This window comes from Narcine bancroftii, chromosome 5, assembly GCF_036971445.1.
Source record: "Narcine bancroftii isolate sNarBan1 chromosome 5, sNarBan1.hap1, whole genome shotgun sequence".
In the NCBI taxonomy this organism is placed as follows: Eukaryota; Metazoa; Chordata; class Chondrichthyes; order Torpediniformes; family Narcinidae; genus Narcine; species Narcine bancroftii.
In genome coordinates, this window is record NC_091473.1 from 83,795,078 (window position 1) to 83,818,276 (window position 23,199).

Sequence of the window (23,199 nt, forward strand, 5' to 3'; positions counted from 1 at the left end):
GGCATTTTATTAGATTAGCCTTTAATCTAAGATATTGTACAATTGTCTAATTTTCAAAATAATCATTTGATGTTTGTTTTCATTCATGAACTTACATTAGTAAGGGGACAGTGCTGCTGGGCATACCACTCCTGTGAATATAAACATACCAGCATGCCCTGGCCCAGAAACAGTGACGTCCACATCACCACGTTCCAAACAGGCCCTTTCCGACGGTCATGCAGGACAAAATTGAAAGCCACTACAAAACGAAAAAAAGTTTAAAACTTGGAGTAACAATAAATCAGTTACTGTTTTAGCTATCAGCTACCTGGATTATGTACTTTAAACAAGATTCCTTTTTGGATTGCAAATAATACACGTTTAAAAGCCTCAAATGCGAATGCCAGCCAACCCCTTTATGTTTTCACATTAACCCTCGGAAGACCAATGAGCACACAAGAAAATGAATTGCAGTATAAATATTTTAAAATTGAAAAAACTGGCTCAAATATCATACAACACAACTATACAGTGAAAATCACATTTAAAATTATAACATCTTCACAACAGTCACGATCCTCCTTGACCTACTGTGAAGATTATGTCAAAAGATTAAACAAACAAATGAACAAATATGTTTTAGTTGAATTGGAAGGTTAGCTGACTCAAAGTGAACTCTTTGCTGTCAATTGCCAGGTTTCTAAGAATTAGAGAAGCATCAGAACTTATTTTGATATATAAGTGAAGCAATGTCAATGGAGTCAATGCACCTTCCACATAGAATGATGTAATTGAGACTTTCAAAATTGAAAATGTTGCTGGTCATTTGAGTTGATCGGATCTCAAATTAGCAGCACCAGTTGTGATGCAACAACCAACACCTGAATCCACATTTTTTTTTCCCCCTTTAATATACATTCAATCATTTTTGATGATAATTCAAAATCTTTTTACGTTGAGTCAGAACTGGAAGGAAAAAAAGGTGCTGCTAAGATGAAGAATTCCTAAAAATAATGCATTGTAATTGCCTGAATACATCATATTTATTTTCAGATTACCACTTATTATTACAAAAAATTTAGAAAATCAGAAAGTACTTACTTCCAAAGCACATGAACAGGCAGAAGAGCACTGGGTAGAAGAACCCAAAGCAAACAGCCAGCACATACTCATGAACTACAGCAGACACTGTGAAGACTGACAGCATAGCCGCAGCCCTAAAACGATGGGTGAACAACTGCAAAAAGACAAAATGGTCAAATTGGGCTAACTCAAGCATTTTTTTTTAAGAAGGTAGAAATTTGGTCGTGACAACAATGATAATTTTAGGGCTCCAAGATTATGAATAAAACCAGTGCTTAAATCCTTTGTCATCCAGAGGCTTGAGAAGGCAGCAGCACCCAGTAGCTGGCATAGAGTTATGAATTAAGGCAAATAATACATCTGCTTTGTGTTAGTCCATTCGCAGGAAAAAAAAGATCTTAGTAGGTGCACATTTTGCAGATACAAGCAGTTCCAAAGGAATATCCAGAACTTAAACATTTTCGAAGTTGAGAGTGAAACTTATTGAATAGGGTCTCCTAGTTTTGTTTGCAACTAACAATGGAACAACTTTATTGAACTATAGAACATTACAGCACAGAAACAGGGCTTCGGCCCTTCTTGTCTGTGTCAAACTCTTTTTCTGCCTAGTCCCACTGACATGCAACCAGTCCATACCCCTCCCATCTATATAACTGTTCAAATTCTTCTTAAATGTTAAAATTGAGCCTGCATTCGTCACTTCAGCTGGCAGCTCATTCCACAGCCCCACCACTCTGACAAGAAGTTTTCCCCCTAAACATGTCCCCTTTCACCCTTCACCCATGAATTAACCAAATTCTTCAGAAAGGAGAATAAGGCAAACATAAAATGAGATATCCAGCATTGGTCCAAGTAGGACATTGATGGTCAACATGAATTTTGTGGGCCAAAGGGCCAATTTGCATGTTGGATGGCTATAACTCTGCATCACCATCTACAGTCTCAGCATTGATTTTTTTTTAATTACTTCAAGTCTTCATCCAAATTAAATTAATCTTCAAGAAATAAGGTCCTGTATAGAACCAGTGTTGTACTTTTCTAAATCAGCAATGGTGCTCATCCCACAACAATAATCTTGCAGTTCTAACACCTCTCCTTGATAAATCCATTGAAAGATGCCATTAAGATAATCATTATTGTCATGCTGAAGGTTTAAAAATTAACATAAGTGTGACAAAATTGTGTTATTAATGTTTAGTTATTATGGTATATTTCTTAGTAAAGGAATTGTGGGCTGGACAGGGGACACTCACAGTCACAGACCCTTGGATACAGAAACCATTTTGGAAGTCAAAATGAATGTTGATTCAACATTCAGTAAAAACTGGCAAACATGTCATGGAATCAGAACAATGGTTCATTAAAAGCTGAAGTACCAAGGAGGACTGCTAGTCAAATAAGAGACCATCTGCTGATTACCTCTGTTTTTAGAATTGACACTTCAAACAAAACAGTCACTTGATTGTGGATCTAAATGGACAGAGATGAAGTCATATGCTTTTAGCATATAGATGTGAAGTAACTTTGGAGAAACTTTAAAAGACAGGAATGATGTTTTGTCATATGGTAAAGACACTTCAAGACAAAACATTTCTGAATATTAAGTAACTCATTTCAAAGTGAAACAGTCCTGGAGATAACAGGATCGAAGAAGGTGCCTGACCATCCTGTTAGTTGGACAGGATTGAAAAACTGTAGCCTCTAGAGAGAGAGGTGCTGTTCTATATTGTATTTTCTATATTGTATTCTCCTCATCAAGGGAGAAACACCAAATCGGCGGCAATGAAGAAGAGTCACTTCACTGACTTTTTGTAAAAGAGGGCAGTTCTACTGTGTCCATTTCTACATGGCACTTTGTGTAACCCTTGCATGGGTTTGTGAAATTATCATGTGAAACACAGATTAAAAAACTTCCATGCATGAGGGAGATTTGTGGAAAATCATTCGTATGAAGAAATATTTCTCTGAGAACAACTCGAGAAAAACTGAGTTTTGAGGAGTCTGATGTCTCACACCTACTCCATAATTGCTTCTGAGCAACAAATTAAAGAATCCAAATTTCAAAACAAAACTGACTAAACTTTAAAATCATCTCTTCAGAATTAAGCTTAAACTGTAATGGTTTGGGTTTTACACACACACATATACATAGTGGGGTTGTTAGTTAAGTAAGAAGTGTAATGTTAATAGTTATCAATAAAAATTATTGTTTTGAAACTACCATGGTCTTGGTGAATTTCTATTGCTGCTGGCTTGGTACATAACAACAAGTAGTAAAATATATTATCATTCAGCTCTAAAACTGCAAGCTGAGCTCCATTTGAGCACTATTTTTTTCAAATCAGATAAGAAGCTGGATGAACTCACTGGGCCAGGCAGCATTCATGGGTAGAAATTATCAGGCAACATTTTGGGTTGTGACCCTTTAGCAAGACTGAAGTAGGAAGGGGTGATAGCAAGTAAATTGGGGGGGGAGGGGACAACAAAAGAGAAGAAATTAAGAGGTGATTGTGTACTGGAGGAAGAGACCACATTTGGAGAAAAGGGTGGGAAAGTTGGAAATTAAACTAATAGTACAGCTCTTATTTTAGTAGGTAAAGAGATAGATCCTGTAGAACTGGAGAAAGGTAGGCATTACCAAAAATTAGAAAAAGGATGTGTTATTCCTCAAGGTTGTGTTTTGTCTCCCAAAATGGTCAATCAAACCAGACCAAGTGAGTCCATTTAACCCAAATTCCTTGCACAAAAAGAGCACACCAAAATAGTTCCTTACCCATAAGAAGTCTTTGTAAGCATAGTAGTACAGCCAGTCATGGACCACTACATTCCAGGTCCGATAATAGTTTGCAAAGGATGTAGAATTCCACCAGTCCTGAACGGAAATGGACAACACAAGTTCCATTACCAACACTAGCAGTAGAATTTATTTGGGGCTCCCTTCTATGTTTCACAATACAACTAATTGGTTGTTGGTCATCTTTTAAAACTATATTCTTTGCAATCATCTTAATATTTTGGAAATAAGTCTAATAATACAACAAGCTGCTTCAATCCAAAAATAATTTTTCACAAGCAAAGCCCACCTTGTTCCATTTTCTCCCAATGCTCCTCTCCCCAAACATAACTGAGATGCAATGTTGTTTAGATAAATGCAATAAGGGTGGGGTTATAAAGCCAGAAGCTAGCATCCAACCTCATTTTAAGCTGTCCATAACCTGATTTCAATTTTACTGTATTTGCAGGAAGCCCACAGTAAACTAGTCAGCACATTTGATCCAGCATCTAGAAAACACAGTTGCCCAGCCAGTAATTGAAAGGGTGAAGGTCTATTTTTTGATCTTTGTTACACAGTGAGGTTTTTTTAACAACAAAAAGTCAGAGCTAAAACAAAATGAACCAAAAAGGTCAAGTAACTGTGATTTCAAGTACTATTTTGATGAAATTTCTATACAGGTAATGCGCCACTTAACGTCCGTTCGGGCAATATCCGACCGTGGTTCCATAATTATTCGGTTTCCATGAGCCAGTCCACAGCAATTTAGAAAAAGCAATTGCTAGCTATAGGAAATTCTATAGTGTACACCCAAACTGATCTGACTGCTCTGATCTCTCCCCAGAGCCGTGTATCGGTCCCCACACTGACTCCACAGCCCCGTGTCGGTCCCCACACTGAACCCACTGCCCCACACTGACCTCACAGCACCGCTCTCTCCTCACATTGACCCCACAGCCCCGCGTCGGTCTCCACATTGACCCCACAGCCCCGCGTCGGTCCCCACACTGACCCCACAGCCCCGCGTCGGTCCCCACACTGACCCCACAGCCCCGCGTCGGTCCCCACACTGACCCCACAGCCCCGCGTCGTCCCCACACTGACCCCACAGCCCCGCGTCGTCCCCACACTGACCCCACTTCCCCGCATCGGTCCCCCCACTGCCCTGTGTCGGTCCCCCCACTGCCCTGTGTCGGTCCCCCCACTGCCCTGTGTCGGTCCCCCCACTGCCCTGTGTCGGTCCCCCCACTGCCCTGTGTCGGTCCCCCCACTGCCCTGTGTCGGTCCCCCCACTGCCCTGTGTCGGTCCCCCCACTGCCCTGTGTCGGTCCCCCCACTGCCCTGTGTCGGTCCCCCCACTGCCCTGTGTCGGTCCCCCCACTGCCCTGTGTCGGTCCCCCCACTGCCCTGTGTCGGTCCCCCCACTGCCCTGTGTCGGTCCCCCCACTGCCCTGTGTCGGTCCCCCCACTGCCCTGTGTCGGTCCCCCCACTGCCCTGTGTCGGTCCCCCCACTGCCCTGTGTCGGTCCCCCCACTGCCCTGTGTCGGTCCCCCCACTGCCCTGTGTCGGTCCCCCCACTGCCCTGTGTCGGTCCCCCCACTGCCCTGTGTCGGTCCCCCCACTGCCCTGTGTCGGTCCCCCCACTGCCCTGCTCTCTCCCCACAGCCCCATGTCAGTCCCCACACTGATCCCACTGCCCCACTCTCTGCCCACACAAATCCCTACTTAAAAATAAAAAGTTTACAGATATACTACAGTATCCCATATAGCTTTGCTAAGTATATAATGTGGTGTTCTCACAACATCCACATCGCATTAACGCCAACTTTCACGGAATGCATTGTTGGACGTTAAGTGGCACCTACCTCTCTTTCCAACAACCAGATAGCATCAAACAGAATAGATGAAAATAATCGACAGAACCCATTAATACTTCCCAGAATTTAAAAGTTAAAGGTTACCTTATAGAACATCCTGTCAGCGAACTGGAGCATTTCAGCAAAGGCATTGAGCCAGCAGTGCAGGAATGCAAAGAAAGCCAGGAATAGTACAAGTACACCTGAAAGACAAAACCAATTCACAATGTGCGGTTTCCCACAACCAGCAGTAATAAATACATTTGTAAAACACTTTGCTTTGACCCCTCACTACCAGTCCCTGTAATGACAACCAGGCTCAAAGGGCAGCTTTTACACTGACAATCCTATTAAAAATTCTAAAGAAACACTGTCCAAGAATTTGCACCAAATACACTGCAATTTGAAATGGAGAAAGTCTCTCTGCTTGGATCCACCCTTAATAAGAGAAAGTTAAATCTAATCGAATGGGTTAGTCATGCAAGACTACTGACTTGGGGATCCAAAACTTTCCTCCTGTCCTTCCTCCTACCAAGATGTATTCATTTATCAGCTCCATGTTCATTTTCTGAAATTAATTCTCAAATGTCAAATTTGTCCCATTCCCACACCCATCTAGACACATTTGCTCATTTTATCAATCCTCTAAAGCACTAGAATTCCTTCCTTCATACCAGTCTTTCTCCTTCAAGACTTGCACAAATCCAAGCTCCTTGACCACTTGTCTCATCATCTGAGCTAATATCTCCTTTAGTTCGGTGTTAAGTTTGAGATAACCTCCTGCAATGCAACTCATTTTCCTACACCAAAGACCACACACAACAGCTGAACAAGAAAGTCTTCAGATGTTGGGCAAGTGCAATACTCAAACATGCTGGAGCAACTCGGCAACAATAAAGGGTGACCAACAATTTGGGTCAGGGCAGAATCCAACAGTTGAAATGACGGGATCTTTTAAGAGCTCTAAACCCGCATGTAAGGTTAGTAAGGAAGGTTCAGACACGAGGGATTAATGAAGAGATAGTGAGATGGGTTCAGAGGTGGCTGGAAGATGGAGAGCAGAGAGTAATGGTGGACAACTGTCTGACAGGATGGAAGCCTATGACGAGCGGTGTGCCTCAGGGATCGGTGCTGGGTCCCCTGTTGTTTATCATTTATATTAATGATTTGGATGAGAGGGGTGGTTAACTGGGTAAGCAAATATGCAGATGATACGAAAATAGGGGGAGTCGTGGATAGTGAGGAAGGTTTTCTTGGATTACAGAAGGATTTGGTTTGTTTGGAAAAGTGGGCTGAAAGATGGCAGATGGAATTTAATGTAGACAAGTGTGAGGTGCTGCATTTTGGAAAAAAATAAACAAAATAGGACATATGCAGTTAAGGGGAGGGCACTGAGGAATGCAGAGGGATCTTGAAGTTATGGTACAGAGTTCCTTGAAGGTGGATTCCCAGGGTGGTTAAGAAGGTATATGGCATGCTGGCCTTCATAAATCATAGCATAGAGTATAGGAGCTGGGAAGTGATGCTGCGATTGTTTAAGGCATTGATGAGGCCAGGTTTGGAGTATTGTGTTCAGTTCTAGTCTCCAAATTATAAGAAGGATATAGATAAGGTGGAGAGGGCGCAGAGATTTACAAAAATGTTACCTGGCTTACAGCATCTAGAGTACAGAGAACGATTAAGGAGACTGGGACTTTATTCATTGGAAAGTAGACGGTTGAGAGGGGATTTGATAGAGGTATTTAAAATTATGAAGGGAATAGATAGACTAGATGTGAGTAGACTTTTTCCCCTGAGGGCAGGGGAGGTTGGAACAAGAGGGCACAAGTTAAGGGTAAGGGGGCAAAACTTTAGGAGAAATATTAGAGGATGCTTCTTCACTCAGAGAGTGGTGGCAGAATGGAATTATCTTCTAGAGAAGATAGTTGCAGCAGGGTCCTTTCTGTCATTTAAGAGAAGGTTGGATGTGTACATGGATATGAGGGGGTTGGAGGGTTATGGGCGGAGAGTGGAGGGGTGGGGAACTAGTGGAGTTGTTCAAGTGAACCGGTGCGGACTCGAAGGGCTGATATGGCCTGTTTTCACGCTGTAAACTGCTATATGGTTATAGATGCTGATCATACCTTAGATGTATAATAAGTATATATATAATGAGTATATATTTGCTGAATAAGCCCATCAGATAAAAAGCTGTTTTGGGCTTAAAATGAAGAAGTTTAATCAACAGCACATATAAAAGCAGATATGTTTTTGGTGGACAAAGTCCACTACCATTTCAGCCTTGATGACTTTTTATTTTAATTTTTTTTAAAATCAGAGACTGTGCTATTCACAACAAGAACATTAGAGTTGACATTTGTACTTTCAGGATGTCGGTGCAAGAAAAATCTCTACCTGGTAAAATGGAATTGAAGATGCAAAGAACCAAGACTTTCAAGCTGAATGGTTCCCGACTGATGTTTCGGAACAAAGGAATACAAAGTCGCACAAAAATATAGTAAGCATAAAATAGGCAACCCAGAACCTGGAAAAAAAATACAAAAAGCTGATATTGTCAATTCCAAATCCTTCTTTCGTGCTTGTTAATAAAATGACAGCACTGTCACCTGCAATGTAAGCCCAACCTTGCAAGATGAGACTTCATTAAACCAGATGAGTAAAGGGAATAATAAGGTAGGAATGAAGTTTTAAAATGGGTTGGGGTACAAGTACTCGTAAGTCAGTTCAAGCCACAGCATTAAGGATTGTACTACCAGTCATATGAGATTCAGTCCTGTTGCATCAAATGCAAAATCTCAGCATTGTATAAAAACACTCTATGGCCAATCTCCTCAAGCTTCTTTCAAAGTCGAAACATTGGTATGGCTGCCTAAATGAGCTGGCTTGAGAAGAAGTCATTCCAAGAACTTGAAAGACCTGACTCCTTCCATCTCCTCATGATCCTTCAGCCTCTCCTTCCCAAAATCAAAAAAAATGTTCCTTGGTCTTGGTGATGTTGAGCAAGATTGTAGCTCTGGTACCACCCAACCAGATTCCCCATCTCTATTCTGTATTTCTGATTCATCATTTCCAGGTATTCATCCAACAACAGTGGTGTCATCAGTGAATTTGTAAATTGAGTTGGAAATTAATTTGGCTACGTAGTCATGGGTGTACAAGAAATAGAGTGGAAGACTGAGCACACAGCCTTGGGTGCCCGTGTTGATGCACGATGTAGAAGAGACGATGTTGCCGATCTGCACTGATTGGAGGTCTGCCAATGAGGAAGTCATGATTCCATTTGCAGAAATGATCAGAGTCCAAGGCCCTTTAGCTTGGTTGCACATTTTACTGGTATGGTGGCTTTGAAATTTAAGTGCAGTCAATGAACCACAGCCTGACAGAAGTGTTCTTGTTTACTATAGACAATCCAACACAGAATAGAGGGCCAACAAGTTGGCATCTGCTGTCAACTTGTCTTAAAGTTATGCAAACTGAAATGGATCCAGGTCCTTCCAGAGGAAGGAGTTGATTTGCTCTATGCTCAATCTCTCAAAGCACTTCCTAACAGTGGACATCAGTGCCATGGCTGATGGTCATTGATGCACATCACCTTGCTCTTCTTGGGCATCTGAATGACCGCTGTCCTTTTGAACCAGGTAGGGACCTCAGAGCAATATGGCTGGAGATTGAAAATGTCTGCAAAAATTCCAGCCAGTTGGTTCACAAAGGTTTTAAAGATCCAGCCAGGTACACTGCCTGGTCTTGATGCTTTCCAAGCATTCACTCTCAGTAAGGTTCAGAAATTGAGAGCACAGACTCACTGGAAATTGTGGGGCCACGCGAGAGTTCTTGATTGTCTTCTCCTTTGAAGACTGAGAAGTATTGAGCTTATCTGGAAGAGATTTATACAATTGAAACTGCTTTTTTGTTTCACCTTTCAGGATGTGATGGTGTAGGAGCCTTGCCACTGTTATCACAAATGTATCTACTTCTACAGCTTCCTCTGACAGTTCATTCCACACACCCATCACCATGAGAAAAAGTTTCCCCCAGATCCCATCCAAATCTTTCGCCTCTCACCCCAAATCTAGTTTTGGATTTCTCTACCCTGGGGAGGTGAGGGTGGAAGAAAGACATTTGCCTTATCTATGCCTCTCATTTTAAACACCCACATAACAGATTCTCCTCAGCCTTCCATACTTCAGGGAAAAAGTAGAGCCTATCCAGGCTCTCTCTGCATCTCAAGGCCCTCAGATCCAATATCACCCCTCAAAATACTTTCTGCACCCTTTTGTTTAATTATATTCCACTTATTGCTGGTGACCAGAATTGTATCCACCACTGCAAGCGTGGCCTCACCAATATCTTGTATAGCTGCAACATGACATGTCAACTCCTGTTCTTTATATGCTCTGATGTTTTGACCATGTCAAACTGCTTCTTATCACAATGTCTACATGTGCTACCACCTTCAGAGAACAATGCAACAATACCCCGGGAGCCTGATATTTACTGGGCAAATTTTTCCCTAGTTTGATTGAGCAAATTGCAACATCTCACGTCCAATTTAAATGTGATCTGCTATTCCTTAGCCTACTTGCTTAGTTGACAAAGATCCCATTGAAATCCTAGTTAGCCTATGTCACTGTCCACTATGCCACCAATTTTGAAGTAATCTTCAAGCTTACTAATCACATTAACCTTGAAAGTCATGTGATCAAATCTTCCAAATGAACCTAACATGCATGTGTCCAAGACCCTGCTGAAATCCATGTGGCAGCATTCAACAATCTGATAAGCTTTGACAACTTTATTACTGTTTTTATTAAAAATATTTTTGCCTGTGGCTATGAACAATATAATGGATAAGAACCCTATGGAATACATCCACACATACACCAATAGAGAGTACACATGAAATGTGGTAGCCCATGAGGGATCCAGTATCTCAGAGCATCATGGTGTTTGTCAGAAATAACTAAATGTACACAAAACATTACCTGAGCAAATTTTGAAGCAACATAGCTCCATCTAATTGTAGGATTTCTGTACAAAAAAAAAAGAAATTTCAATTATAGATGGTGAGAAACATAAGATTTAATAGGTTTCTTTCTTTGAAATTTCTATCCAATCCAAAGGCTGGATAGATTTTAAGAAATACATCGACTTGCATTTTATGAAATCCAGAAACAGTTATAGAGGCAACATACCAAGATTAACATTAGTCACAGCTTCTATCATGCAAAGCAAAAGCTGAACCTTAGTACTGAGAAGCATTGCACCAAACATCAAATGAAGATTGGGTTTCAGCATTTGAAAAACCACAATTTTGTAGTTTTTCATTAAAAATATCCAGCATTTGGAACCCATTGAACTGTTTTTAAATCTTGTACCTCAGTTTTAACAAGTGGTGCACTTCAACTGAATCTATTTTTACCAAAGCAAAATAGTTAGAGCAAAAATCTGGATCACACTCTCTCAAAGGAGGGTCATTAGAACATTAAAATTGTTCCCATTTCATCTACTTCCTCTGGCAGCTTGCCCCATGTATCCAGCACCCTCTTAAGATGTCTCTCAGTGTTAAGTGCTTTCTGCCCTTCCTTGACCCACTTTCTCATTTCATCTAGGTTCAGTAGCAATCTTAAATAATCTTCTTCACTGTGCATCAAAACACAATTTTGGTGCCATTAAGCATACTAACTGCATTGTCATCCAAGTCATTAACATTGATGATAAATAACAATGGACCCAACAATAATCCCTGCAGCACACCACTGGTCACAAGCCTTGAATGTGAATAAATACCCTGCACCACGGTTTCCAACAAACAAGCCAATTCAGTAACCAATTGGCCAGCTCATCCTGAATTCTATGCAATCTGACCTTCTGGACCAGCCTATCAGGTGGGACCTTGTCAAAGACTTCACTAAAGTCCATTACAAATGCCTGACTTCACTTACCTTGGATAGTTGTCCCGATAGATGAGAGTAGGAGCAAAAAGGAAGTAAAGGTAATGGGAAAACTGTGGTATTTGTTGAATGCCACCTGAAACAAGGATTAGTATTTCAGATCAATGCAGCAGAATTTTCTGAGAACATTTAATATCTCTGGTGGAATTCTGCACAGCAAAACTGAGATTTATAGCAGTGTGCTAAATGTGTCTTGCATGTTTAATCATTATACAGTTTTTGTCTCAAATATCATTAAATTGTCATATGCAACAACTGTTCAATTTTGTGGCTTAATGGCATTTGAAAGTCCTTCAACACAGCAAACTTACTTTGGAAAAGCACCAAGTAGTAGACAAAGCAAATTATTAACAAAGCACAAAATAGTCAAATTCACCATTTTTATCTCTGTTCACTGCCACCCTGTTGAAGTTCTCCCGTATGAAGGAATGTGCTTTCATCATCAGGCGGACCTAATGAAATCAAAATTTAAAATCCATTAATCTCTACCAAGATCAGGTAGCAGCACTGCAAGAGTCCATGCAAATGTTTTAGATTTTCCTTCCAAACATGTGCCCCAATGTCAACCTCCACTTTTGTGAAATAAACTTAATTTGGTGACAGAGATGGCAGATACAATTTTTTAATCTGAATAGCAAGGATAACAGAGTGGTAAGTTACTGAAGTACCATACAGAAAATTTCAACAGTGATCTGGGGACACAACTTTAAATCAAAGTTTGAATCTAAATTCAATGAATTAAATGATTATAGCCATGAAATTTAAAAATACCACAGTAGTTAACACATCCCTCAGGGAAGCAAATTTGCCAGCTTTACATGACCTAGCCTAAAAAAACACCAATGTAGATGATTTAGTCATCTTCTAAATTCATGGAATGCCACTAAGTGCCCAATTTTACCAGTTGCTTGAACAACAGGGAAACAGAAAGCAGCATGTTGACTAGCACCAGCATGGAATAAAAAAGGAATTTTTAAAAAGTGGAATCAAATAACATGCAATCCTATCAACCAACTGCGCATTCTGCACTTGAGATATCCTGATAGGGAATAATGATTGCTAGGAAACAATACTATTGAGATTTATTTTATCCAGGATGCATTCATAGTTGATCATGGAATACCTTCAAAATTAAGCCTTTATTTGCTACTCCAAGGAGAGACTTGGCTGTGAGTGTTACTGAACTCAACAAGTATACTTTTGTATTATTTTGTGGCACCTGATAATTTGTGTCACCTTGTGAGACAGTCAATAAAGCAGTGCCTCAATTATTGGAGAACACAAACTATGCAAATCAGGCATCTCAACCATGCACTCAATGACACTAAAACTAAGGAGCTGATTGTTGACTTCAGGAAAGGAAAGCCAGAGGTACACAATTCAGTGATCATTGGGGGAAAAAAAATCAGAGGTGGAGAAGGTGAGCAAATTTAGGTTCTTGGAAGTCATCTCAAAAGATTTCTCCTGGATCCAACATACCAATGGCATCGTGAAGAAAACACGTTAGCACCTCTACTTCCTCAGGAGTTTACAGCAGTTTGGTATGACACCAGAAACCCTGGCAAATTTCTACAGAGGTTTGATGGAAAGACTGCATCACGGTCTGGTAATGGGAACACCAATGCCCCTGAGTGTAAAGCCCTCAAAAAGGTAGTGGATACAGCCCAGGACATCACAGGTAAAACTCTCCCAGAGCGCAGCAGCAATCATCAAAGACCCACACCACTCAGCACATGCTCTGTTCTCACTGCTGCCATCAGGAAAGAGGTATATGTGCCACAAGGTTCACATCACCAGGTTCAGGAACAGCTGCTACCCTGCCACCATCAGACTTCTCAACGACAAACTCAATGAGAGACTTAGTTAAGGACTCTTACTTGGGCACTTTATTGAATTTCTTTTGTTCTCTCTGTATTGCACAGATTGTTCACATTTGTTATCTGTTTACAGTTCTTTTATTTGTTTATATGCTTACATTGTGTATAGTTTAATTTTTTCACTACCAATTAGTGGTAATTCTGTTATGTCCACAGGAAAATGGAATCTCAGGGTTATATGTGACAATAAATCTGAAATCAAAAATCCATGAAAATACTGGCATTTTAGGATATTAATTTGTGGTGAATTAAGTGAATTGTGAGCAGTTGCAAAAATGAAAAAAAGTGCTTCAGGGAGAGGTAATGATTGTGGGGGAAAAATGAGGAAAAAAATTACTTCCTTTTAATTTCTTTTGGGTTCCAATAAAGGTGCAATCATCAAAAGAGCTTCATGAAAAATCCAGCCATAAAGTTGTGTTACTTTATTTGGCTATGAGGAAAGACACAGTCCAGAATTTGAGGAAATACAAGTTCTGAATCAATTAATTCCTTTTGTAGTCCTATTAATTTTTATTCCAACAAATATTTGCAGTTTATAGGGAAAATTGCAGTATGATAAATGTGGCTATGTAGGAATTAACTACAAGCAAGTTCGTATATTTTCAATGACAAATATTATGTTCTATGTACTTAATTCATATTGAAATCTACAAGAATGATCCTGAGTGGGTACACAAGGAATATCATCCCGAGACTTAAAGTCAGAATGTCTCTCCTGTCAGTAATAAAAAGTAATTGAATACTAGTATCCCACTTTGATCCAAGAATTCATGAATTAGATTTGAAACAAACAAGGTTTAAAACATTTGACACCATGATTAGCACATACATAATTGAGAAAAGGGCTGGTTCCTGTGCTGTACAGTTTTATGTTCTATCTTATTAGATCTTCCTCTAATGTGGATTTCAGGTCCCCAACAAAATGTTCATATTGGAACCAATGCTCCTGAATCAGAAAAATGATTGACCAAATGGCAACATGCTACAAGTACCAGAAGATGGTTTCTTTAGTCTGAGTTACCAACACAAGATTCTATTGAGATAAAGCATCATTTTAGAAAACCTAAAAAAGTACCTACCTGTTCCAAGATCACAATGAATCGGGAAGCTGGAGGCAGATGAAAATGGATGACAGTATAGACTGGGGCAGCCCACAGGCCTAGTGTCTGAAATAACAAGAACAAGACACCAAAGAACACTGTCCGTAGAACCTTGTATTTTGCTGCCTGGTAGTTCGATGCCCACTGTACAAACAAGCCATATGGAATGAGAAGCGTCGAAAGGAACATACAAAGCCAAGTGGAAATGACAATTGGGAATCTTCCAAAGGCATAAACTAAAAGATCAAAGTCAAGGACCAGCCTGTAGAGACAAAAATAACATTCAGGAAAAAGATGAGCACATTAGATATCCATATTATAATTCAACAACATTAGATTGAGATAGTTTACTGATGAAATAGTTCAAGCATCATCAAGCAGAAGTTGTGCTAACCATGTTCATAGTCAAAAAAATAATAAAAATCATAAATTACTTAATTATGTGCCTGTATGCAATTGTAAAATTATTTTACTGTCACAAGCCATACCCAATGCAAACCACATACAAACAACTTAATAAACCATTACCTGGCACAAATTCTAATTTAAGGAGCTAGAAAAATATTTCACATATCACAAGCTAATAGGAAGCATACAGTTCAAATCTTAAGCAAATACTCAGACAGGAAAAAATGCATGCTTGAAGACACACTAGGTTTAAATTGAACATGCTACTTCCTCAGTCAAAATCATCTTTAATTGATACACAAAGCAATAAAGCTATTGGTATGAATCTGAAGGAAATTTCAGTCTGATTTGTAGACAAAGAAATTTACAGCACAGAAACAGCCCTCTTTGGCCCTTCTATCCCATTTTTTGTTGCCTAGTTGCACTGACCTGCACCCAGTCCATAGCCCTCCATACATCTCCCATCCATGTACCTGTCCAAATTCATCCTAAATGTTAAAATTGAGTCTGCATTCACCACCTAAGCTGGCAGCATGTTCCACACTCCCACCACTCAGTGTGAAGAATTTTCCCCTTATGTTCCCCTTAAACTTTTCCCCTTTCACTCTTAACCTGTCTTCTGGTTTGTATCTCACCTACCCTCAGTGGATAAAGCCTATCTACATTTACTCTGTCTATCCCCCTCATATTTAAAGGCCTCTATCAAATCTCCCTCATTCTTCTACACTCCAAACCTATTTAACCTTTCCCTGTAACTCATTTTCTGAAGTCCAGGCAACATCCCAGTAAATCTTCTCTGCCCACTTTCTATCTTATTGATTTCTTTACTGTGGTAAGGTGACCGAAACTGAACACAATACTCCAAATTTAGCCTCTCCAATGTCTTGTATAACTTTACCATAACATCCCAACTCCTATGCTTAATACTTTGATTTTTGAAGGCCAATATGCCTTGTGACAGCACTTTCAGGGAATTATGTATCTGTATTCCCGGATCACTCTGTTCTACTACACTCCTCGGTGTCCTACCATTTACCGTGTACAACTTTTCTTGGTTTATCTTTCCAAAATGCAGCACCTCACATTTGTCTGCATTAAATTCCATCTGCCATTTTTCAGCTCATTTTTACAGCTGGTTCAAATCTATCTGCAAGCTTTGAAAACGTTCTTCGCTGTACACAACATCTCCAATCTTAGTGTCATCTACAAACTTGCTGATCAATTTACCACATTATCATCCAGATCATTGATGTAGATGACAAACAACAATGATCCCTGAGACATACCACGAGTCACAGACCTCCAGTCTGGCTTCTCCCATTCAGCCATTTTCAAATCCAGTTCACTGCTTCACCATGAATACCTAGTGCCTAAACCTTCCTGATTAACCTCCCATGTGGGACCTTGTCAAGGGCTTACTAAACTCCATGTAGACAACATCCACAGCCTTTCATTCATCAATTTTCCTGGTAACCTCCTCGAAAAGCATTGGTTAAACACAACCTACCATGCACAAAGCCATGTTGACTACCCCTTAATCCCTGAGTTTTAGCATTTGTATGGAAAAGGATAAAAATAGATAAAAGGGGAAAGTGCTTAATTGGAGAAGGGCTACGGTAATTATGATGGGATGAGGCAGGAACTAGCAAGATTAAATTGGAAACAAATGCTCAAGGCTGAAAGCACAGAACTAATGTGGAGGAAGTTTTGGGTCCACGTATGCTACATTCAGGATAGATTTGTTCCACTGGGACAAGGAAAAGATGGTAGGAAAAGGGAGCCGTGGTTGATGAAACAGGTGAGGCAGCTAGTCAAGAGGAAAAAGAAAGCATATATTAGATATAGGAGGCAGGAAACAGGAAGGGCTCATGAGAAATATATGGTTGCCAGGAAGGAGCTTAAGAAAGGACTTAGGTATGTGAAGAACACAAGAATGACTACAATGAAGGTGGGCCTGCTAAAGGTTAAAGGAGACAACATATGCCTGGAGATGGAGGAGGTCTTAAATGAATATTTTCCTTCAGTATTCACAAGAGAAAAGGACTTTCATCAGGGTGAATAGAACAGGCTTGTGTGCTGGACAGTGTTGAGATTAAGAGGAAGAGGAAGTGTGGGATCTTCTTAAAATTATTAAGAATGATGTCCCGAGGGCTGGACACGATATACCACAGGTTGCTGTGGGAAGGGATAACTGGGGCAGTAGCTTTAATCTTTGAAACCTTTTTGGCTGCAGGGAAGGTGCCGGAGGATTGGAGAATGGCAAATGTATTCCCCTTGTTTCAAAAAGGTCATGGGGAGAATCCTGGGAATTACATCAGTGGTGTGCAAACTATTGGAGAGGATTCTTTAGGATAATATTTATGAGCATTTGGTGAAGTACAATTTACCCAAGATTAGTCACCATGGCTTTGCGAAGAGAAGGTCGTGCCTCACAAGCTTAATTTAGTTTTTTGAGGAGGTAACAAAAGAAATTGATGAGGGTAGTGCAGTAGATGTGGTCCATCTGGATTTTAGCAAGGCATTTGACAAGGTTCCCCATGAGAAACTTGTTCAAAGAGTCATAGAACCTTCAATGCGTGATTAAAAAATTGGCTTGCAGGAAGAAAGCAAAGTGTAGTAGTGGAAGGAAAGTAATCTGCCTGGAGGTCAGTGACTAGTGGAGTGCCTCAAGGATCTGTTCTGGGACCCCTGCTCTTTGTGATTTTTATAAATAACCTGGATGAAGAGGCGGAAGGGTGAGTTAGTACGTTTACGGATGATATGAAGGTTGGAGGAGTTGTTCTTGGAGCTGCAGGTTGTCAATGATTACAAAAGGATATAGACAGAATGCAGAGTTGGGCGAGAAGGTGGCAGATGAAGTTTAATCTGGAAAAGTGCAAGGTGATGTATTTTGAAAGGCCGAGTACAGGGTTAATGTTCTGTTAATTAAGAGTGTGGATGTACTGAGGGACTTTGGGTTCCAAATCCATACATCCCTTAAAAACACAATACCGGGGAAGCTCAGTAGGTCAAACAGTGTCCTCTGCGTACCAAAAGATATATAACTGATGTTAATTTCAAGTCACACTCCCGCGCTCATGTCTGTCCACAGCCTTGTGTACCCTGTCCACCCGCAGATTGGAGGAAAAACACCTTATTTTCTGTCTGGGCATCCTCCAGCCAGATAGCATTAACATTGACATTACTGCCTTGCACTAAACCTGCTTGCCTTTTCTTTCCCCTCCCCCTTTTCCTGTCTTTCCAATTCCTCCATTCACTCAGCCATCCCTCCTCCCCCTCAATGCTACTCTCCCCTCCCTTCTTTCTCCTCCTGCCTTTGTCACCAACCCCCCACCCCCTACACCGTACTCTCTAATTCGGATGATTTCTGGCATTTTCTCATACTTTGCTGAAGCGCTCAAGCCCGAAAAGTCGGTTATGTATCTTTACCTTTGCTATACAATGCTGAGCTGCCTATCATTGTGTGTTTTTTTTTTACTTCAACCAGTGTGTACAGAATTTTGTGATTTACTTCATACCTCCCTCAAGGTCACCACACAAAGGGGGGAAGTCACGTGATGGAGTAGTGGCCGGACGGTGAACTCCAGCCCTCTCCAGAAAAGTCGAAAAAAATAATGGAAAACACAAAGGCACAAAAATAAAAATTAAAGTAAAGTGAGTATAAAGGTGGAAAGAAGATGGCGACGAAAAAAGAAAAATCGAAACCAACGGTAAGAAGAGAGGAAGAGAAGACAACGGAAGAAGAAGGAGAAGGCCTTACCTGTTCGAAGAGGCCCGCGGTGGAGAGAGAAACCCGCTCCCTCAGGTCGGTAGAAAGTGGACTACAAAAATGGCTCGCTGAACCGAGTAAAAGTGCGCAACCGCACATGCGCGACTCCACGCCCATGCGCGATGCGCATGCAAAAAAACACACCGACGGGAGGGGTGACCAGCTGGGGAGTCGATCTCCACAGCCGGCAATGACAGCTGCAGAACAGCAGCAGCAAGAGGAGAACATAGAAGATAACGAAAACAAGAAAGAAGAGAAGAAAAGGACAACAAAGAAACAACAGATGGCCAACCCAGAGGAAGAAGAGGAAGAGGAAGAGTACAGTGAAATGGAAGAAGGGAAAGGCAAGACAAGGGATATACTTTCTCTTATTAAAGAATACATGGATTCATTTAAAAAATTAAACAGTACAGAAGAGAAAGTGAACAAAATAGATATGACCTTATATGAAATGGGAAAAAGAATGGACAAGGTGGAAGAACGAGAAGCAGCAGTAGAAATGGAGGTAGAGGACTTAAAAAAGAAATTAGAGGAATCTAATAAAAAAGTTAAAGAGACACAAGAGCTGTTAGCTCAGAAAATAGATATAATGGAAAACTATAACAGAAGAAACAACATAAAGATAGTGGGCATTAAGGAAGATGAAGCAGGCAAGAATATGAGAGAGTTTATAAAAGATTGGATCCCCAGGATCTTAGGATGTCCAGAACGACAGCAAGAAATGGAAATAGAAAGGGCACATAGAGCATTGGCCTTCAAACCACAACCACAACAAAAGCCAAGATCTATTTTAGTAAAATTCCTAAGACATACTACAAAAGGAACTGGAGAAAACAATGGAGAAAGTAAGAGAGGACAACAAGCCACTGGAGTACAAAGGGCGAAAATAAGTTTTGAACTCCTGAAGAAGAGAAAGGAGTTCAATACAGCAAAGGCGATTTTATGGAAGAAAGGGTATAAATTTATACTAAAGCATCCAGCGGTATTGAAAATATTTATTCCAGGACAGCAAAACAGACTATTCTCGGATCCAGAGGAAGCACGAAAATTTGCAGAACAATTACAAAATAGACTGAGAGATGAAGACGTGTAACGAGTGTACAAAAGACTGCGAACTAAAAAGACACATAAGTTTTGAACTCCTGAAGAAGAGGAAGGAGTTCAATACAGCGAAAACGATCTTATGGAAAAAGACTATTCTCGGATCCAGAGGAAGCAAGGAAATTTGCAGAACAACTACAAAACAAGCAGAGAGATGAAGACATGTAATAAGAGTAAAAATGACCACGATCTATATGTATGTGGGTAAAAAGGTATATGTGTGTATATGTATAATGTGCATACATGAATGTATCCGTATTTAGAGGAAAATATATACAGTATAGACAAGAATTAATAAGGGAGGGAAATGGAATAGAGGGAATAAGGAGGGAATTAAAAGAGTGACCTTTGTTACATATGAAAATTGAAATCTTTTCTGGGGGGCGGGGTGGGGAGGAGTTATGGTCACTGCAAAATCAGCTGACATTTGCGAGTGAATTCGCAAATCCAAATGGAGAGGGGAGATGTGGTTGTCCGACAAGGGATAAAGGACAACTCAGGAGGGGAAGGGGAGATTGGGGCTAAATAAGTTTTAAATAGGATAATAAGGAAAATGTTTGATGTTTTAGAAATGTTGTCTTATAAAGTGTTCAAAACAAGAAAGCAGAAATGGATAAGAAGGAAAGGTAATGATGGAGAAACGGAAAGGCAAGATAAACAAAGCATAAAATAGCTACGCTGAACTATATGACTTTAAATATTAACAGAATACATAACCAAATTAAAAGGAAGAAACTGCTAAATTTACTGAAAAAAGAAAAAATTGATATAGCATTTGTGCAAGAAACACATTTAACTGAATTGGAGCACAAGAAATTAAAGAGAGATTGGGTAGGACACGTAACAGCAGCATCGTATAATTCAAAAGCAAGAGGAGTAGCTATATTAATTAGTAAAAATGTGCCATTTGAAATAGAAGAGGAAATAATAGATCCAGCAGGGAGATATGTAATGGTAAAATGTCAGATATATTCGGAGTATTGGAATCTACTCAATATATATTCATCTAACGAAGAAGATCAAAGGTTTATGCAAGATATTTTTTTTAAGATAGCAGATACACAAGGGAACATATTAATAGGAGGGGATTTCAACCTGAATTTGGATTCAAATATGGACAAAACTGGGATAAAAATTAACAGAAAGAACAAAGTAACCAAATTTATAATTAAATCGATGGAAGAAATGCAACTTTTGGATATATGGAGGAAACAACACCCAAAGGAAAAGGAATATTCATATTACTCGGCTAGACATAAAACATACTCAAGAATAGACCTATTTTTGTTATCAGCTCGTATGCAAGATAGAGTAAGAAAAACAGAATATAGAGCTAGAATACTATCAGACCATTCACCCTTAATATTGACAGTAAAGTTAGAGGACATCCCTCCAAGAATGTATAGATGGAGATTAAACCCCATGTTACTTAAAAGACAGGATTTTAGAGAATTTATTGAAAGACAAATTAAAATGTATTTTGAAATAAATACGAAATCAGTGAAAGATAAGTTTATACTATGGGATGCAATAAAAGCATTCATTAGAGGGCAAATAATAAGTTATGTAACCAAGATGAAAAAGGACTATAATCAGGAAACAGAGCAGTTGGAAAGGGAAATAGTAAATATAGAAAAAGAATTAGCAAAGAAGGAAAATACAACTAAAAGAAGAGAATTGGCAGATAAAAAAATAAAATATGAAACACTACAAACATACAAGGTGGAGAATATAATGAAGACCAAACAGAAATATTATGAACTAGGTGAAAAAACGCACAAAATTCTAGCATGGCAGCTTAAGACAGAACAAGCTAAGAAAATGGTATTGGCATCAAGGAAAAAAGACAAACAAATTACATATAATCCAAAAGAGATCAAGAAAAACTTTAGAGAATTCTATGAACAATTAACCGAACTGAAAACGAAGGGAAAGAAGGGAAAATAGATGAATTTCTAACTAAAATTGAGCTACCAAAAACTACAAATAGAGGAACAAAATAAATTAACAAAGCCATTTGGAATAGTAGAAATACAAGAGATAATAAAAAAATTACCAAATAATAAGACACCAGGAGAGGATGGATTTCCAATAGAATTCTATAAAACATTGAGTGACGTGATGGAGTAGTGGCCGGACGGTGAACTCCAGCCCTCTCCAGAAAAGTCGGGAAAAACAAGAGAAAACACAAAGGCACAGAAATAAAAGTTAAAGAAACGTGAGTATAAAGGTGGAAAGAAGATGGCGACAAAAAAAGAAAAATTAAAATCAACGGTAAGAAGAGAGGAAGAGAAGACAACGGAGGAAGAAGGAAAAGGCCTTACCTGTCCGAAGAGGCCCGCTGTGGAGAGAGAAGCCCGCTTCCTCAGGTCGGTAGAAATAGAACTACAAAAATGGCTCGCAGAGCCGAGTAAAAGTGCGCAATCGCGCATGCGCGAGGAGTCGCGCATGCGCGATGCGCATGAAAAAAAACACACCGATGGGAGGGGGGACCAGCTGGGGAGTCGATCTCCACAGCCGGCAACGACAGCTGCAGAACACCTGCAGCAAGAAGAGACAACAGAAGACAATAGAAACAAGAAAGAAGAGGAGGAAAGGGCAACAAAGAAACAACAGATGGCCAACCCAGAGGAAGAAGAAGAGGAAGAGTATGGTGAAATAGAAGAAGAAAAGAAAGGCAAGGTAAAGGATATACTTGCTCTTATTAAAGGATACATGGAGTCATTTAAAGAATGGCAAACACAGGAATTTTAGGATTTAAGAAAAAGAATAAACAACACAGAAGAGAAAATAAATAAAATGGAGATGACCTTAACAGAAATGGGAAAGAAAATGGACAAGATGGAAGAGCGGGCAGTAGCAGCAGAAATGGAGGTAGAAGACTTAAAAAAGAAATTGGAGAAATCTAATAAAAAAACTAAAGAGACACAAGAACTACTAGCTCAAAAAATAGATACAATGGAAAACCATAACAGAAGAAATAACATAAAGATAGTGGGCCTTAAGGAAGATGAAGAAGGCAAGAATATGAGGGAGTTTATAAAAGAGTGGATCCCTAAGACCCTAGGATGTCCAGAACTACAGCAAGAATTGGAAATAGAAAGGGTACATAGAGTATTGGCCTCTAAACCACAACCACAACAAAAACCAAGATCTATTGTAGTAAAATTCCTAAGATATACTACAAGAGAAAAGGTACTGGAGAAGACAATGGAAAAAGTAAGAGAGGGCAACAAACCACTGGAGTATAAAGGGCAAAAAATCTTCATTTATCCAGATATAAGTTTTGAACTCCTAA

General features: G+C 39.8%; 1 protein-coding gene across 4 annotated transcripts in view; it reads right to left on the reverse strand.

Annotated features, from left to right (window-relative positions):
* The window catches only part of LOC138763643 (sterol O-acyltransferase 1-like), a 66,964-nt gene that overhangs the window by 9,667 nt on the left and 34,098 nt on the right, over positions 1–23,199 (reverse strand). For all 4 annotated transcript variants that reach the window (XM_069938142.1, XM_069938139.1, XM_069938140.1 and 1 more), the window contains 9 exons: positions 14,603–14,885; positions 12,023–12,098; positions 11,638–11,722; positions 10,678–10,723; positions 8,090–8,219; positions 5,801–5,898; positions 3,839–3,937; positions 1,084–1,219; positions 96–241 (listed from right to left, as the gene is read on the reverse strand). In XM_069938142.1, coding sequence (XP_069794243.1) covers positions 96–241; positions 1,084–1,219; positions 3,839–3,937; positions 5,801–5,898; positions 8,090–8,219; positions 10,678–10,723; positions 11,638–11,722; positions 12,023–12,098; positions 14,603–14,885 — 1,099 coding nt within the window. The remainder of the gene's footprint in view (positions 1–95; positions 242–1,083; positions 1,220–3,838; positions 3,938–5,800; positions 5,899–8,089; positions 8,220–10,677; positions 10,724–11,637; positions 11,723–12,022; positions 12,099–14,602; positions 14,886–23,199) is intronic.